Source organism: Phocoena phocoena, chromosome 10, assembly GCF_963924675.1.
Source record: "Phocoena phocoena chromosome 10, mPhoPho1.1, whole genome shotgun sequence".
Taxonomy (NCBI): domain Eukaryota; kingdom Metazoa; phylum Chordata; class Mammalia; order Artiodactyla; family Phocoenidae; genus Phocoena; species Phocoena phocoena.
The window spans coordinates 22778596-22797110 of NC_089228.1; the positions used below are offsets into that span (position 1 = coordinate 22778596).

The following is an 18515-nucleotide window of genomic DNA, read 5'->3' on the forward strand; positions in this document are numbered from 1 at the left end:
TAAGGCTGCACTGTAAAGAAAATTCATCAAGGAGTTGATGGGTTCATCGGTGCAGGTGTATAACTCTGATTAAAATGTTGACCTCAGACTGTTTTCAGGTCAGGGTGGCCAGTGAGCCTCAGGTTGTAAAAGTCATCTCTTCTTCTGTTCTGAAAGGGGAGTGGGTCTCCATAAGCAAATCATACTAGTGTCTATCACTTGGAAATGACTAGAAACTAGCACATGCTACGGTGGACCTATTCTGTCTAGTGATCCTCCCTGTAACTCTGTTGTCAGCAGAGACCCTTAGTTATAATATTAGCTTGTAGTATACTCCTAGAAAAGAAAGTTACCTCACTTTTAATTTTTCCCAAAAGATTAAAAGGAGCACTTCTCTTATTTTCACACTATGCTTATTATTCCAGAAGTAATAACTGATCCCCATCATTTAATGTATGCTTACCATATGTAGCAGGATGGTATACATGCTGAAAGGTGCAAACTACCACATCTAAGATTATCTCCCTTAAATATAGTATTGACTATATCAAAGGTCTATCTGAGCTACTAGGAAGAAGCTTTGAAATGTCTAAGTCTGTTAGACAGTCAGGTTTGTATCTTATTTTTTTTTTAGATTTGTATCATTTAAATTAAAACATTTCCAAGATATATGCCTGTGTTAATTAATTAATATGATAAATACTATGTGTAAGCCATTGAGCTTTAGACATTAAGGAGGATGCTTAGAAATATAAGAAATGATGTCAGTTACTAGATAACTGGGGAAATAAAACAAAAAGAAAAATCAACAATACAAACTAATATATATAAAATGTTAACCAGTGTTTGCCCTGAGAGAATCTGCTTCTCTCTTAGTAGCAGTAGCCATTGGGGCATCCCAGATAACCACCAGCCTGGCTTGTGGAAATGTTGATACCTTACGATGTCCACCCTATCAAGGGGAATTGAAGATGAGCTCAAAGAGGATACTGGGCCCCAAATTTACGGAGCCTAAAAATGTGTAGGTGACCTTTTCTGCCACTCGCCTCCTTTCACGATAATAGCTGCTATCCTATAATAAGCACCTAAGACCTTTATCCATAGAGGAAAAGCCGGAAAGCTTTTCACATTTCCAGTCTTCAGTGGTATTCTTTTCTTTCTCTTGTGGAAGTTGCATCTAATGTGATAAATGACCTTAGATAGATACAAGGCTCTCGCGCTCAACATGGTCATACCAGGGACACTCACTAATAGCCATATGTGTGATTCCTGGGAACACGGCTGCCCCACACCAAGATAAGACCTATCCCAAAATTCTATTGGTCCTGCCTAATAAACAAGGGAAAATGGAAGAATTCTGCTCTAACTCTACTCTTGGCTCTGATCATAGATAACAAAATACAGAAATTTGGAGATCATATTATCCATAAAGATCCTGTAAAGGAAGCTAAATACAAACCAACCTCTGTGCTCTTTATGCTAAGGGACTACATTTGTGTCCTTTAAGTTGTGCCTGTGGTAGCTCAGCCCATGTTTACTAGCATACCCTTTATTTTATTTTTTAATTGATTTTATTGAAGTATAGTTGATTTACAATGTCGTGTTAATTTCTACTGTGTATATATATTTTCATATTCTTTTCCATTATGGTTTATCACAGGATATTGAATATGGCATACCCTTTTTTAAAGCTTACTCAATATTGACAACTATAATTATAGTACATTTACAGATGTGAGTTAGCAGCGAAATATTATAAAAGGAGAATTTCCAAGCTGAACATGGAAATAAGTAAGATTTGAATCATTGGAAAAAAGGAAGAAGGAGGAAATTTAGTAAAGGATCAGAAGCAAGTCATCAGATCTGTTCCATATTTGGGACTTGGTACTGGGATCATAACAGTGGCAAAGACTGCAAGCCAGGACCTGAGGAGATCAGGAGGCTGTCCTGTAGAAAGTAACGGTTTTGCAGCAACATGTTATGGGTGAAAAGAACTGAGTAGGGCAATCAAGTTAGTAGCCAGAATCTACAGTATTAGGTAGAACCTAGAACCCAAACAGATTTGCCGCATAGAGGTAAAAGTGAGTAGAAACAAGAGCAGAGATAGAAAAAGAGATGAGACAAAGTGGGGAGCTATGGTTTAAATCTGTGACCAGGAGGAGGATGGCACAGTTGATGGACTTGGGAAAGTCAAAGGTGGAAACTATATAGAGCGACTGGGAGAGGATGACACTAGGACCTAGTCATGCTTTGTTTGAGATGAAGCTATAACATCAGATGGAATCTGTGTGGAGGCAGAGATGTGGGAATACAGGGGAAGATCCAAAGAGAAGTATGAGGGACAAATGGATGTCACCCTCATTTTGAAGGGCCCAGTAAAGCACACTCCGGACTCACTGCATTGGAAATTGTTCCCCTGCAGTACAGCTCAGTTAAAATGAGAAACCAGTCAAAACCCAAAGTGTCCTGTCACAGAAAGTCTTGTTCTTAGTGCTTCTAGTGGGGAAAAAGTTGCTAACTACAGGGCTCTCTGAGGAATTTCTCTTAGACTCAATGTAAATTTTTCATTTGCTTTCCTCTGGGTCAGAGCATAAATTCTGCTTCTCTCACAAATCTCTCTTCATTCAGTTATAGTTTACCCAACCTTAGAGTATGATTTAGTTCCCTCTGTTTTTCTAAACAGAGCAAACTCTTCATTGTCGGTGGTGACAGAGAAAGACAAAGTGATACAAAGAAGCAGGAATATTTTGAACAATTCTAGTGATAGTTTGTGTTTAACTTGACACTATACTTTGTTTTAGCCAATAAACTTCAAAATTAACTTTATTTCTATTAATATTAAAATTGGTTCACATTCCCAGAACACCCACTATTGCCTAGCTAGTAAAAGTTAGCAGAGGTGAGCAGGGGTGTCCACCAACCCAGCATCTATGAAAAACTGAGTGACACGTAAAAACTAAGTGTGGGAGAAAAACCTTACCTGAGTCTGAATTAATAATAAATAATTACTATTGCTAAGATCTATTAGCTGCTTTCTAAGTTTTTGATAATCTGACACATGGCTGTATAGTCTGAATAAATGTGAGATTTTTAATGACCAAGATAACAAGTATTTCAAAAGCCCAATACTATGATTTGTTACTAGTTTAGTAACTGCTTCCTATAAATAAAGCAGGTGGCCTCTCTTGGCTGTTATGTGGCCATTCAGAAGAGCCAAGTTCCTTGCCATCAGTCTCACCAATCTGTGGCCCACATTTTAAAGACTCTATTGCTGCACACGGTCTATTAGAAATGTCCTGATGTTAAAAGTTTTAATCAATCAAATCAGGCTTGTTGATTTAGTGGGATTTTGTGGACAAATCTTTGTTATCAGCTGTATAATAATTATAAGCTGTTTTACCCGTGGATAAGGGAAGGATTACTCTCCTCTTTGAGAATTGTAACTTTATAATTACATGTATTTACTTGCCTTATCAGAATAGAATTTACCAGCTGAGACACAGGATTATTTTTATTCAAAAGACTCCTGGGTAAATTGAAGAAGCACACTTTTGGGGGGTGGGGTGGGGGAGTTTAGCTTTTGTAGACAGTTGTTCCTGGAATGAAGAACAAATAAAATGAAATGAGTTTTATTTTTTCTTTCCTTTTTGAAATGTATTCATACTTGGCACAAAAATTACCTAGATGGTTAATTCAGCCCAACCCCTGATACTGTTGAGAAATGTACAGGCATTTATCGACAACTTGGTGTATTCAGTGTGCAGATGTGTTTTAGCCAAAGCTTTGGATTTCATATGGGCATTTTTATGGTTCTGGATCAGAATCTGCCAAAACCTTAAGAGAACTTTTCTTTTTTAGAATTCATTTTCCCTTCTTGCTGTCCCACTTCAATCTGCAGCTAACTTCTATGTCTCAAATATGCCTGAAGAGGAATTTGCTTTTCTCTCAGGTGTTCATTATGATTCCAAGTTAAGCTCATAAGGAAGTAATAATGAGTCTAGATAATCTGTAGATTGGATCCTGTTTCTCTTAGCCAGATCTTCTCAATTTGATTTTTCCACCCAATACCAAAATTTTGTTTCAGCAACATAAACATTTTGCTTCTCTTTTTCCAGATGTCTTTAGAAACAGAAATCCCTTGTGGTCTCCCTCCTTATCCTTTCCAATCTTTCTAATGTTCCCTAAACTCTCTCTGAAGTTGTTGAGAACGTAATCAACCCTACGTCAGAAACCTTGTCTTCTATTTCTCTTACTTTCTTGATAAGGCACCAGCACCTCTTCTCCGTGGACACTTTTTTTTTTTTTTTTTTTTTTTTTTTTGCGGTACGCGGGCCTCTCACTGCTGTGGCCTTTCCCATTGCGGAGCGCAGACTCAGCGGCCACGGCTCACGGGCCCAGCCGCTCTGCGGCATGTGGGATCCTCCCAGACTGGGGCACGAACGAACCCGTGTCCCCTGCATCGGCAGGCGGACTCTCAACCACTGCACCACCAGAGAAGCCCATGGACACTTCTTTATACTTGCTTCCTGAAATACTAACAGATTGGAGCCACAGCCAGAGGAATGCAAATCAAGTGTCCTTAGCATGGACACAGGGAAACTGCTGTGTGATGGTTTGGTCTGCTTGAGGAGAAGAGAAACCCCGAGCATTCAAGCGTTAAGAGACAGCCACCGAGCTTTCAGCTGTGTCTGTCTACTTGGCAGCCGTCCATTCAGCAAGGCTTCAGTTATTCTAGGGTGTGAGACCCGGAGAGGAGATTATCCTTCTGACTCCCATCAGAAAGTGACCCTTGGCAGATTGCCTGTGACCGACTAGCTTGGAAAAGTTTTCATTCAGAATGTTTGAGCCCTAGGCTTGCTGCTTTACACTGAGTCAGCAGAGACTAAGGGACGCCCAGCTGAGTGGTGGCACCATCCTGGGCAGAGTGAGGGCAGATGCCCAGCAGGGCCGGTGTCTGGCTCTGCGTCTGATAACACCCCTGGCCTCTTGGCCTTTTTGCACATTTTCCAGCTGTGCTCTGTACCGAGTTTTCATCTTCTTCTCTTCCTTTCTCAGTTCCTGCTCCCTGCAAGATGAGGTGGACCTGGTCCCCGCCTGCACCCCAGCCTCACCAAGCACATCTTCCCTTCTGTCCATGTTTCAGTTCTGGTGCGGCTGTCATTGGGAACGTGGCTCCTGGAGGAGGGTTCTGTCAGGGCACGTCTCTTCTCCTCTCTCTGTGTGATTCTCATTTTTCCTCTGTCCCACTCTCCCCATTTTCTACACACCCAGTTCCTCACCTGCCTTTCTGCCTTGCCAGTGTCCACTCACCTCTCTTCATTTCCTCCCTCCTTCACTGTCTGCTGTGGGTGATTATTTACTGGGACAAATTTCACTTCACATTGACATCTATCTCCTCTCCTCCTTTTAATCACTAGCATCTTCTCCCTGTGTCATTGGAGACAGGGACATTGAAGACAATCCTTTTCTGTCATCAAGCCTTAAATCCTCTCATTTTCAAAATCGATAAACACTTATGAATGCTTAAACTTCATGACACTTAAACCTTAGACCGAGTCTCACAGGACCTATCTAAACTATTAGGCTAGTTAAAGTTTTCTGAGATCTAATATTTAAGTTTCCAGACAAAGAATCTACTATATTTGGCAATTTGAGTTTTCATTTTACCCCTGGGTAGTTAATGTGACTAACTGAAATTTATATCGTGTCGGACATCTGCTGCCTTGCGTAAGAAAAAGCCTACCGCACCTGAAGAAAGCAGTCAGTGTAATTACAGGACTAGGGCTCCTTTAAGGAAGATGGCCTCTGTGCTATGCAGTGTTTTGTTTTTGTTTTATTTTTGTGGATGTAATGACTTGATTCTCCGACCACCTTAATAAAAAGGAGGTTTAGTGTAAGGCTTTAATGGAATTGCACCTGGAAAGCCCCCTACTCAAACCTTCTCACTCCCTCTTGTTCTTTCCTAGTGCCTCTACCCCCTCAGCCTCTCGCTAAGGCCAGCCTGCTCCCTCTGTGTTCCCTAGAAGTGCAGATCGCACAGGTCATCCATCTTTTAAGCTTATGTAATAACCATCCGTCCTGTTGTCTACAGCCCATCCAACTAGGCCGTGTTGTTGGGGTCTTTGAGGGGACCCAACAGATTCTTCCCCATTTGGGTTATGATCCTGGTGAGAAATAGGAAAAAAAGACTAAGGAAACCAAAATATCACCTTCGTTACTAACAAAGAAGTTGAAGGAGGTACCTTGCTATATACTAACGGTGAGCTTTCTTACTCTGAACCCCAGAATTAGGCAGCTCTCCACAGCCATTCATGGCCACTGCTGGCCTTGGGCAGGTCTCTCACCGCGGGGCAGAGGATGACCTGGGCTCACTGTGAGCAGCTTGTCAAAGGAAAGGCAGAGGGAGGGGCTGGGCTGCCCGTGCCGACTTCCTCTTTTCACATAGTTCAGCCAGATAAGGCTCTCCGCTGCCACCGTGGAGCCAGTGAGAGTCGAAGAAGAGACAAGGCATATTATGCCAATGGCTGCCCCTCCGCATGGAAGGAAACGCCCCCTCAGGTACATTGCAGGTCATTAGTCTCCTTAGGAGTGGGCTGCCTTTTGGTCAGGTGCCCACCCCAGTCTAGGTAATGGACATCTCTTCAAAAACAAGAGCCCAAAGTTGATTTCCTGAGCAGAAGCCGGGGGTGGAGCACTTTAACAAGGAACATGGCAGGTATGGGGACTGGCATATCCTGCATCCTGCTTATGACCTCACAATACCACCGTCTGCTCCCTGAGTATTTTCTCTGTGACCAGTCAGTTCCTTTCTTCATGCCTGTTTCCTTATGTAACCCTTGAAAGTCATATTTGATCAGCCATCAGTGAGAAAGAGAGAGAGAAACGTTGCTATCAGGGAAGAGACTGAAGCAGATTCAGTCCGTGCTGTTGTACAGGTGACAGGTGTGATAAGCCTCTCCCAGAGAGCGCCACCTTGAGGCTGTCTGGAGGCAGAGTTACCTAAGCAGAGAGACTAACTTTCTCATGGAATGTTTTAGAACAGGGAAGACAGATAGCTTTCATCTCACGCCACCTTCTCTTCATTAGCAGTGGCTGCCTGTAGTCTGTGCCAAGAAAGATTCTGAGACTATATCCCAGCTCAGCAGAAAAGAGTTCTCTGATCGTTACTGATGTGGGTAAGGAGAGTGAGGGCCCTTGAGCCAAGCTAGTGGCCATTGTTGATTCAAAGAGAGCATGGGTGGGACTTCCTTCCCTAGAAATACAACTGCCGCTGCATCAGAAGTAGGAAGTGGGAGCTTCAAGCTGGAGAAGCACCAAATGAGGCTGGGCCGCAGGGCCACAAATTTGGATGGTGCAGAAGAAAGGTCTGCAGACTTTTTCCGTAAACGGCCAGATTTTAGGCTTTGTGAGCCCTGTATTCCCTGTCGCAATAACTCAGCTCTGCCATCGTGGTGCCAAAGCAGCGTAGACAGTACAGAAAGGAATGGGCGTGGTGGTGCCACAGTAAATCTTATTTTACGAAAGCAAACAGTGGGACATCGTTTGTTGCCTGGTGTAGAGAAGAGACCAAGATCTAGAACTAGAAGGTCTAGAACTCTGGAAACTTCCCATGGTACCAGTGTCTAAATCTCCCTCCATCCTCAGCTCTGAAAGATGTCGTTAGGAGCCAACAAAGCATTTGACAGGCAATATTAAGCTCTCCAAATCTAACTTCTTCTCAGGAAAATATTAGCAATGACGTCTACTCAGGAAAATATTTCTCCCAGACACATTCAGAGCCTGCTCAGTGATATAGTCACGCCACTGCGTAGGCAGCAGTGGAGTTCCAAAGCCAGTGTTTTGGACAGAAGTCTCACACCACCGAAATTACCTGTGAAAATTCCTGCAATCACCTTAAATTAGAATATATCAATGCATGGATTGAAAGCCATGAGGTAGACTCAAGGAAGGTGTGAAAGGGAAGTCCACATGCAGATAGATAAGGGCGTATGTAGGAATGTTCCTTCTTTATAAGAACAGTCCTATCCCAGCAGGTGCAGAACTATAAAGTGTCCTACTTGCCATTTTAGTTTAACATTAAGGCTCCTGTACCTTTGGTTTGCATTAATATCTGTGTTACTTTTTTGAGAGTTCATATAGTTGAAAGCAAGAGCATAGGTACCTGTCATAAGCCCTCAACAATTATATGTCAGACTTGATCCTAAACCTGCTTGTGTGATCATAAACGCATACACACCATTCATGGAAATGTTGTAAAAAACCTGGCATTCCGCTTCCTGCCACCGCCTGCTGTCATCATAGGAATGCCTGTCATACTCACACCCTGGGCATTCGGTGTTTTCTTACCAAGGGAGAAGAAATCATTGAGGCAAGTAGGTGTGCATGATACAGCCCCACAGGCTATCTTATGCTATCTTCAATTTTTATAAAATGTGATACAAGGTATTTTAGTAAGATACTCATCCAGCTGCAGTAACTTTCCCGGGTTGCTCAGCTAGTTGGTAACAGCAAAGTTTAAATCTCAGCTTCCTCATCTGTGAAATGGGAATAAAAATATGGCAGCCTCACAGGGTTATTGTAAGGAGCAGATTAGTTTTAAAATAACCTAGAATGATCCCTGACTCAATAAATGTCAGCTGTCATTTTTATCTGAGCTCTTGTCCACACTTGACTGATTCCATATGGATGGACTCCACTGGCTGCCTGCAAGGTGCTAGATGTGAGATGCCCATCATCTCAGATGAATGAGGGCCACTGATGCAGCAGGAGCTTTGCCTCTCATCCTCAATGAATTATTCCATTTCCGACAGTATAATAACAAGACACAAGAGATGTGATGAGCTTTCTAAATTTACATGTCACCAAGAAAATGGACCTCCTCTGTCTGATTGTCACTTGAAAGAATAATGGAGGAGGATCAAGGGCACAGGGACCGTGAACATTTGAGGAGGAATCTGCTGCTTTATAGAATTTGGTTTGCTTCCACTGACCTCTCCTATCCCAGGGGGAGGGAAAAAAGACTCAATTACTCAAAGCAGAGGTCGAAATATTTTAGGATTTATGAGCCATGCTGTTTCTGTCACAAGTCCTCAGCTCTGCCACTGTAGCGCAAAAGCAGCCGTTGACAATCTGTAAATGAATCACTTTGGCTGTGTTCCACTGAAACTTTATTTATGGACACTGAAATTTGAATTTCATGTAATTTTCATATATCACAAAATATTATTCTGATTTTTTCCCCAACTGTTTAAAAAATGTAAAAACTATTCTTAGTTCCCAGGTGGTACAAAAAGAGGCAGCAGGCTGGGTTTGTCCCCCACGCCATAGTTTGCTAGCCCTGACAGCACCAGCCGGAGAGTCAGATATGTCACGGCTCGCTGGTTGTTTGACTGAACAAATTATCTCACATGTCTGGACCTCAGTTTCCTCCAGTGAGAACAAGAGACTTATCCTAAAGGAGCCCTGGGATTCCTTCTAGCACTAAAAGGCCAAGGCTGTGTGGTTGTCATGTGGTTTTACAGTCAGACAAACCTGGGTTCTAGTCCTGGTTCAGCCTGTGATCTGCTGGGGGATGTTGGGCAAGTTCCTAAGCCTCCCAGTGCCTCAGTCGCCTCATCTGTAAAGTGGGGATCAAAATGATGTCAACTTTAGGGTTGCTGTGAAGATTCAACTGATAGGATACTTGTGAGCCCCTTTAGTCACTTGTCCAAAAAACATTTATTATACCTAGTATATACTGAATAAGTGCTAGCTATTGTATTCTTTTTTGAAAAGCTGAATTCCTATTAATATAATACTTTTAAAAAGACAGCTTCTGTACCCTTTGACTAGAGAGTGATTTTCTTCACAGCCCTGTAATAAAAAGCTGGCCTGAGTAGCAGGGAGGGGCTGCACCTTTTGAACAAAGCCCTGTAATTTGTATCCACTACTGTTGTCTTCTCTCCACGTAATGAAAGCAAAGAACAAATTTTGATAAATTAACCTGGCATCTCCGTATACAGCTCTTTCACTCCACCCAGTGGCAGGAAGTCAGTGGTAAATCATGCAGAAGAGGTGGAGATTTTTTAAAGATTTTAATAATTATGGTTATTCTTTTTATAATATCCTCTACCAATAGAGCAAGATTTCATTTTAAAATCTGTCCCCTTTGACTCTCTATGTATTGCTGTTTTTAAGGCATGCAGTTGGTAGGTAATGATTTAGCTGGGTGGCTTTCAACAGGCAGATATGAAGAAATGCCTAAAGTTTGACCAGCATGAGTTGATCAGTTAACTGTATAGGTGGTTATTAAAAGTGTTGTCCTGCAGCCTCATTAAAAAGCAATGCAGCGTTTAATAAATATTAGAGCATGTCAGCAGCACAATTTAAATGTGGGGAAGAGATCAATTTCCTTTGTAATTGGGTGCACAGGCATAAACAGTCTGTTTGGAACTCTTGATTCTGTGTCACAGTTTAAAGCACCTATGATGGTTTCTATTTAGAAATAAAAACTGGGGTGGGAATGGGAGATGTCAGTCACTTGGTGAATCAAGAAGAAACTAACCTGAAATGCTCACATAGTATCATTAACAAAAGGAATCTGCAAACCAGCAAGGCTCCCTCTGTTCCTCTTTTCTTTTCCAATGATCTCATTTCCGTGACTGCTGTTTTTCTTTCTAACCCTCTTCTCTGTGTATCCCCACTTCCCCTTCCAGCTTCTCTCTCAACAGGAACCAGGAAGCGACTTGTAATTCCTCTCCAAGGCAGGGTCCGTGGGCAGCAGGGCCTGCCCTGGCTTTGCTTCTCCCTGGCCTGTCCCTAGCCCCGCTGGCCGAGCAGAAACCAGTCAGGGTGCTGGAAGGGAGATGCTGGCAGGGTCAGGGTAGGGCTGCTGCAGAAGAAGGGACTTGGCAACCTCACTTGTTTTCCCCTCACTCTCTGTTTGACTCTTTGTCTCTCATTCTCTTAGTTATCTCCGTCTCTAGTCTCCTCTTTCATCCCTTCTGCCTCTCTCTCTCTCTCTCTTTTTTTTTTTTTTTTTTTGTCTCTTTCCCTTTCTCCCTCTCTGTCTCTCTTGTCTCTCTGTGTGTCTCTCTCCTGCCTCTCTTTCTGTTTCTTTCTTTTCGACTCTCCTGCCTCGGGCTCTGCCATGCCTTCTGTCTCATCTGGTCTCTGTCTGTGTGTGCTTCTCTCTTTCTTGCCTCTGTTTCTGACACCCCCACACACACACCTCACGTGACAGATTTGCATCTGACCAAGGCCCCTGTGTATGTGCCCCCTTCCTCCTCATACCCCTGTGCCCGAGCTTTATATTTCAGCACGAGGTTCTCTTCCAAAACTGCTTGGTTCTGAGCATGCCTAGTGTGTGCTTAATAATTAAGGCTGTAATGAAAGTGTAACTGCAAGTATAATTAAAATTCACTTTAGTGGATCCTGGAATGATGAAGCGATTAGGCATTTTGATATGGCCCTGCAGGAGTAGCTGGAGGGAGAGAAGGGCCGTGTGTTTGTGTGGCGCTGCCCCACCCTCTCTTACCCTGGCCCCGCTGGCTAGTTGTTAACCTTGAGCACAGCAGCCTCTTGTGCCTGGGCGGCCGGCAGTGGCAGCAGCTTGGAGTCTTCCCTCAAGGGCACTCAGTACAGCCAGTTAATACATGGACCTTCCTAGAGAAAGAGGCCACGACAGAAGCCCCTGAGAACTCAGAGAAAGCTCAGGAGCAACCCTCCTCATTTTCTCTCAGGCCATTTGGGGTTTTGATTTCAACCTCCTGAAAAAGTTATTTGCGGGTGTTGGGTCAGCAAGGTGATCCGAGGAGGACTCACCCACACTTGCTGCCGCCTCGAGCACACTTTGTATGGATGAGCCCATCTGTAGTTATTCAGTCCATCTACAGACACATCCTGCGTGTGGGATACTGTGCTGAGCCTGGAGGTACGCGGTGAGCAAGGCTGACCAAGTGGCAGCCCTCGTGAAGCGTGTGCTTCGTGGGGACAAGAGCAACATCAGTGAGCAGTCCAAATAGTGCTGTGATTTTAGACGTACAAAGTATTCTAGAAGCTCATTTTACAGTCCCCTACTCTGGATTGGGGGTTGGGATGTGGTGACAAGAAGGCATCCCCAAAGAAATGTCATTTAAACAGGTAGCTCATGGACGTATGGTGTCTGCCCAGCAGAGAGGGCAACAGAGCTCCGGTTGGAGAGCACAGCAGGCCAAAGCCGCAGCTTGTCTGTAGGTTCACAGACTTCTTTGTCAGTCATTTTCCCCCTTGGGAATATCTGGTGCTACGTTGGGTGCTGAAGAGGGGATTAATTAAGGAACTGGCTAGTTGGTTATGTCAATCCATTTATCCCTCCCCAAAAAAGTGATCAGGAGCTTATTTCAACCATACACCTGGAAAGGAACTCAGCTAAACATGAACACGCAGTTCTTTCAGTGGGCAGGAACCATAATAAAGTTGGCCCTCAGGAAGAGGAGGGTCTCACTTGGCGGCAGACCTCAGGAGCATCATTCCAGCACTTGTCTCTTCACTTGACTTTTTCACCCTCTGAGTATTTGCACAGCCTTTCTCTTACCTGCTTACTTGTGACTGGTAAGTCCTTTTCATGCTACTACTTTCTATTTCATGGAAACTACTCATTGAGATTCTCTGGAGAGCGAATCTAATTGGACAAGCTAATGACCATGGTCTGTGTTTGGACCACCCCTGGATGAGGTGCAGTCAGTGTCTTGGGAACAATTGAGGCCCGCCTTGGGACAGAGAATACCCCGTGGTCCCTCATAGAGCAAGGGACAGTGGGGATGGAAGGTTTAGCCAGAAGGGGAGATTGGAAAGAGGAGACATCCTAGTTGTATGCGTTCCTTGTTCTTAAATAGCTTATAGCCTCATTGAGGTTCAGATGATCTCATGCATAGGAAAGTGCTGTGTGTTTTAAATGTCAAACAGGAGTCACCAGGAAATCAAAATAGCGTCTGAAAAGCAAAGGATTTTGAAACCAAATCCTGCCAATCGGTCACTAAGCCTCACTGCTCTTGGCTTAAAAAAAAAAAAGAACTGATTTATAAACACCGAACTCACAAGTTCATTTAGAAACATCGAACTCACAGAGTCCTTGTAAGGGTCAAATAAAGTAATGTGGGAGGACTTTGTATATCAGAGATTTTTTTTATTGTTGTTATGACGATGATGATGACACATATTTACAAAATCATAAGAAGGACTTATTCAAGTATAGCGTGGATGTTTCAAGCATTGTTGAATGCCCATTGCACTGCTTCCTAACTATTACTAGCCATGCTCGCTAGACTAGCCTTTAACTTATCTGTGCCTCAGTCCTCTCCTCTGTAAAAGGAAGATAATAATAGAAGCTATCTCAGGGTTGCTACTGAGGACCAAAGGAGCTAGTGTACTTAGAACCCCAGGACAATGTGTGACCCGTGCTAAGTGATAGCTGCTATTATTGCTTTTATTATTATTATGGCTACGACTAGCACAGCTAATTCAGTCCAGTTAGACAGAGCTTGGCAGGCATGGGTGAGACCTGTACCCACGGGAGGAATCACGTGGAGGAAAGGTAGATTAGAAGGTGAGGAGTGTTCAGGCAGATGAGACTGCCTCTTGGGGCAATGCATGGGGATCTTGGGAGCTGTGTATTGAGAAAGGAAGAGGGAGAAGAGCCTTTTGTATCTTAACATAGATGTGTTCCCTGGCAGGTTGGAGGCCAGGTGGAGAGTGAGTTCTAGTCCATGTGTCTGTTGAAGGAGATAAACATTTCCATATTTAACTTGCGTTGACCTCCTCGTGCAAAGACTGATTCGATTCTGTGTCTGTCAGGGCTTTGATTCACGCTGCGTCACTACTCCATGAAAGCGCTGCCTACAGGTTAATGTTGGAATCCCTTAGCTTGCTACCCAGCACCTCCCACAGTGTGATCCTCTGTCCTACTTTTCAACCTCTGGGACCTTGGCTGAAACTTTACCAAATGAATCAAAATGCACACTGAGGTTGTTCTTAATGAAATTGTAAATCTTTGGGCTTCCCTGGTGGCACAGTGGTTGAGAGTCCGCCTGCCGATGCAGGGGACACGGGTTCCTGTCCCGGTCTGGGAAGATCCCACATGCCGCGGAGCGGCTGGGCCCGTGAGCCATGGCCGCTGAGCCTGCGTGTCCGGAGCCTGTGCTCCGCAACGGGAGAGGCCACAGCAGTGAGAGGCCCGTGTACTGCAAATAATTAATAATAATAATAATAATAATAATAATAATAATAAATCTTTACATCTGCATTAGTTAAGTACCAGTGGGAAACAAATTGCCCCGAAATTTAGCTGATTAACCTAAGGAACATTGATCATCTCGAAGTTTCTGTGGTGGGAAATCCAGGGCCGGCTTAGATGGGTCCTCTGACTCAAGGTCTGTCACATTGTTGCAGCCTGGGGTCCTGTCGCAGCCTGCCTTGGGGAGGGTCGCCTCCAGGCCCACTCACATGGTTGTTGACAGGATGCAGCTCCTCATGGGTTGTTGGAATGAAGGCCTCAGTTCATCCTTGGCTTTTGGCTGCAGGCTGCCCTGAGTTCCTTGCCTCATGAGCTTCTCCACAGGGCAGCCCATCGCCCACAACGTGGAAGTTGGCTTCGTCAGAGTGAACACACAGAAAGTGGACTTCGTCTCAGAAGTGACCTTCCATTACTTTTGCTATATTCTTGTTCATTAGAGGCAGGTTACTGGCTCCAGCCCACACTCAAGGGGCGTGAGCACCAAGAAGTTGGGATCAATCATTTGAGAACCATTTAGAAGGTGCCTCCCACCCTTACAAAGTAGTATGTTAGTTAAAGTAATGCTCACTCCCGTAACAACATGTATGTGCTGAAATGTCAGAGGCAACATACTAGAAGTTTCTTTCTCATTCATATAAAGTCGGAGACAGTGAGTGAGCCAGGTGCTCTGCTCTACAGGGTTACTCAAGCATCCGGGCTGAGGGAGTCGTTGTCATCTGAAAAAAAGTGTCTTCCAAGGTTGTCTTAGCTGACAGCATTCCAGAAGACAGACAAGGAAAACCAAGAGAGAGAGAATATAGAGAGTACCAATGGAGATGTTATGGGCATGTTTTTCATTTCTGCTCACAGTGTATTGGCCAGAACTCAGTCACATGAGCCTCCCGTCCGCGAGGGGACCCGGGAAACGCAGTTCCTGTTTGGGCAGCCACTTCCCAGCAGTAGCTCTCCCCCCCGTAGCAGAGGAGCATGGATCTTTGGAAGACAGCCAGCCATGACTCCCACAGAGACTTTGCCTTTTACAAAATGCTTTCACGTGTATTATTTCATTTGCTTCTCATGGCAACCTGTGCTACCAGCATTATTACCTCATTTTAAAGACAGGGAAACAGACCAGCATGTCGTTAGAACATAATTAAAGAGAGCAGGATTCAAGTACCATCTCTGCCTCTTACAACCTGTGTGACTATGGAGAAGTTCCCCTGTGAACCTCTCTGTGCCTCAGTTATCTCATCTGTGAAACGGGGACAATAGGATTTATTCATAGTCCTTGTAAAGTTTTCATAGGCCCCATGTAAGTCACTTAGCATTGTATCTGGTGTGCAAGATTAGCATTGCACTGGTATGCAAGTGCTTAATCAGTACTAGTTATGAGGAAGATGATCACAATGTTGTCTGGAGATAAAGAAGTTGAGGCGCAAAGGAGTTAAATGGTTTACCCAAAATTATGCAACTAATAGAGTGGCCAGCCAGGATCGGTGGCTGGGAATTTTAGGTAACAACTTCCCTACCTTTCAAGTTCTTGCTTGCCCTAGAGGCCATTGGTCAGATTCCTGTGTAAAGGTGCAGTGAGTCAGCCTTGACCCGAAGACACAGTGCCCAGTGTCCCCTTCACCATGGCTCTGGTGGACCCAGGGTCCCGGGAAGATCAACACTGCACCACCTTCTCAGCTCATCTGCTCCTCCTTAACTTGGCCTTTGCCTTTTTGTATGAAACATGCTGACCGAGCACCTCCTTTTAATTTATACTCTGAGGTCCTCCAAGGCCTATATTTCAAGGTCTTTGTTTATAAATAGGCTCTGTCTTGCTAACTAGATGAAAGCATGGGAGAAGATGTAAGAGGAGATGTTTCATTAAGACACTTATATTTTATCACATTTCTCCCAGGGGCTTGTTCACACTGAAAGAAGACAAAAGCATTTCGCATGTTACATAGTCATCGAAGAACACATTTGGGTAGGGTAGCTTGGCCCGCAAATGCTACAGATCCACAAGGAATGGCCAAGAGACATCATCAGAGGCTACAATGTTCATTTTCATGGCATCTGACCTTTTTGTTATATAGAGTGAGGAAGAAGCATAGATGGACACATTGAATACTGTCATTGTCTCCAAGCAGTGGATTCACGGCCTTAGGTGGGCAGATTCTCTGAACTTCAGATCTCAGATTGGGTCACAACTCAGACCCTTCGTTTTAAGAGATCATTAAGATGAAAGACTTCTGGAATGGGCCAGAACCACATTAAGTCCACTTGAGTGTGGATTATCAGCAGAAACTTCAGCTTCTATCAGTAAAAAATGTCCATTAGCCTCTTGCAAGCCCTATCTTTCATCTTTTTTTCTAGCTGGACCATCACTTGATACAGATCTTGTCACATCATCTTCCCTGTCAATGACATTGATTAGAACCTGAATTTGATTTACTTCCTGGTGAAAGACCACAGAGAGCTTAGTCCTGAGCATCCTCATGTATTACTGCCAGTACTCCATACCATCCCAGCGCCTTGATTTACCATTCTCTTGCTCATTTTTTGTACATAACTTTTTCTTTAGATTCCGTATTCAGACTATTCAGTCAAGGGATAAATCCATTTCAGAATATTTTCCTCTTTCAAACTAGTTGAACAAGGTGTTGTTAATCTTTCTTTGTTCACAGTCTTCTAAGAACCTCATATTTCCATTTTTTTAATGCCAGAGAAAATACAGGCAGTATCTTTTTTAATGCCAGGCATTTGAGGTGAAAAGAAGAAAAAAATAAGTTTGTCATCTGGATATATCTGAATAGCCAGATCTGGATCATAAAAAGCTGAACTGAGTTGTAGTTAAATGGTGTTAGGAGACTCGGGCATCCCATGATTTCAGATTGTACGAAACTTCCTGGGGCACCACCTCCAGTTCCATCTCAGTGACTGTACACCATCCCCCCACCCTCTTCCAGGAACCAATGTCCATGAGGCCCAGGACATTCTCAGTAACAGCGGACTCCCCATTACTTCGGCCGCCGACCTGGAGGATGCAGCCAAGAAAGCTGTGGCCAGCGTGGCTGAGAAGTGATGTCTTTGTCCTGATCCCTTGGAAGAAGAAGTGCATTTACCCATAAAAAGTAATGGTTTTCTCATCACTGTGAAGAAAATGGTTATCCCACTGGGGAAAAAACGGAGAAGGAAGGAGCAAGAATCACTGTATAAAAAATTCCAATCTGTATTTTCTTTTTTTAATATCTAAACAGCCTAAATAATCTGATTTCCCTTATAGTCTTCATTAAATTAATGCCCTGCATTCTAATACTTCGCTGTCATGGTGAGCTAGCTCGGTAGGCATTATTTTGCCAGCTTTGGGGAGCAGTCTATGTGGCCAACCAGTGTGCATGTGAGATCAGGCCCTGGTTTATTTACAACAATTTTGGTGAACATTTCGACCTGTGTAATTAAAAAAAAACAAAACAAACAAAAAACTCAAGCTGTTAAAAAAAAAAATCAGACAAGATTACATTACCAAAAGATGCAGCTAAGACACTGAAACAGATAGGTGTTATAAACTGCAACCGTTTTTACAATTTCCAACTCCAACATGTTTAGAAAATCCATAAATATTACAAAATATATTTTACAATGAAAGATCTGCAGTCAGTACCCCATACATGTATCCTACCATTTGCCTTAATATTGAATATGCTGTTTACCTTCCACTAAAAATAAAGCCAGAAGCCTTATTTGTGATTTTGGAGTAGAAGTTTCCCTTTTAATATCAAAACTGAAGAAGGTTGATTCTTACGGAAATCTCTGACGCTCATTTCAAGATGAGGCAACACTGAAAATTAAATTACACTGTGAGTATCTCTGTCTTCTCTCCCCTCCCATTTTCCCTCAGAATCGACCACCTGGGAAAATGTAATTGGGAGAAGTGGCTTTTTTGCCGTGTCCATTTTTACGGTGGGAATGTGATTTAGGTTTTTGTCTAAATTTTTATCTGTACAGAAATTCAAATAAAATCCTCTGTTTTGTAAACTCTAATATCTGTGTTTCTTATTTTAATCCATTTTATTCCTCAAACATTTTTTCTCTTTTACTAAGACACTGGCCTTAGTGTCTTAGGCATATCTCCAAAGTTAGAAGATTTGGGTTGTCCCAGGATTATTCCAGTTCTACTCAACTTTATCAGCAACCATATCTGTTAAGAGATTATTTAATGAAAGAATGAACATTATATACACACCAGAAGCCCAGGTAAGTGCCACAGATGTCTAATAGGTTAAAATGTGGCCTCAGTTTGCATAAGGAAATACAC

At 43.3% G+C, this 18515-nt stretch overlaps 1 protein-coding gene across 2 annotated transcripts in view; it reads left to right on the plus strand.

The window, feature by feature from the left end:
- The window catches only part of SUCLG2 (succinate-CoA ligase GDP-forming subunit beta), a 262478-nt gene extending 244237 nt beyond the window's left edge, over positions 1 to 18241 (plus strand). The window contains exon 11 of one of the 2 annotated variants that reach the window (XM_065884508.1): positions 17167 to 18241. In XM_065884508.1, the coding sequence (XP_065740580.1) occupies positions 17167 to 17282 (116 nt within the window). In that variant the 3' untranslated portion in view covers positions 17283 to 18241. The remainder of the gene's footprint in view (positions 1 to 17166) is intronic. The other variant, XM_065884509.1, reaches the window with a different exon arrangement.
- The last annotated feature ends 274 nt before the right edge of the window (positions 18242 to 18515 follow it).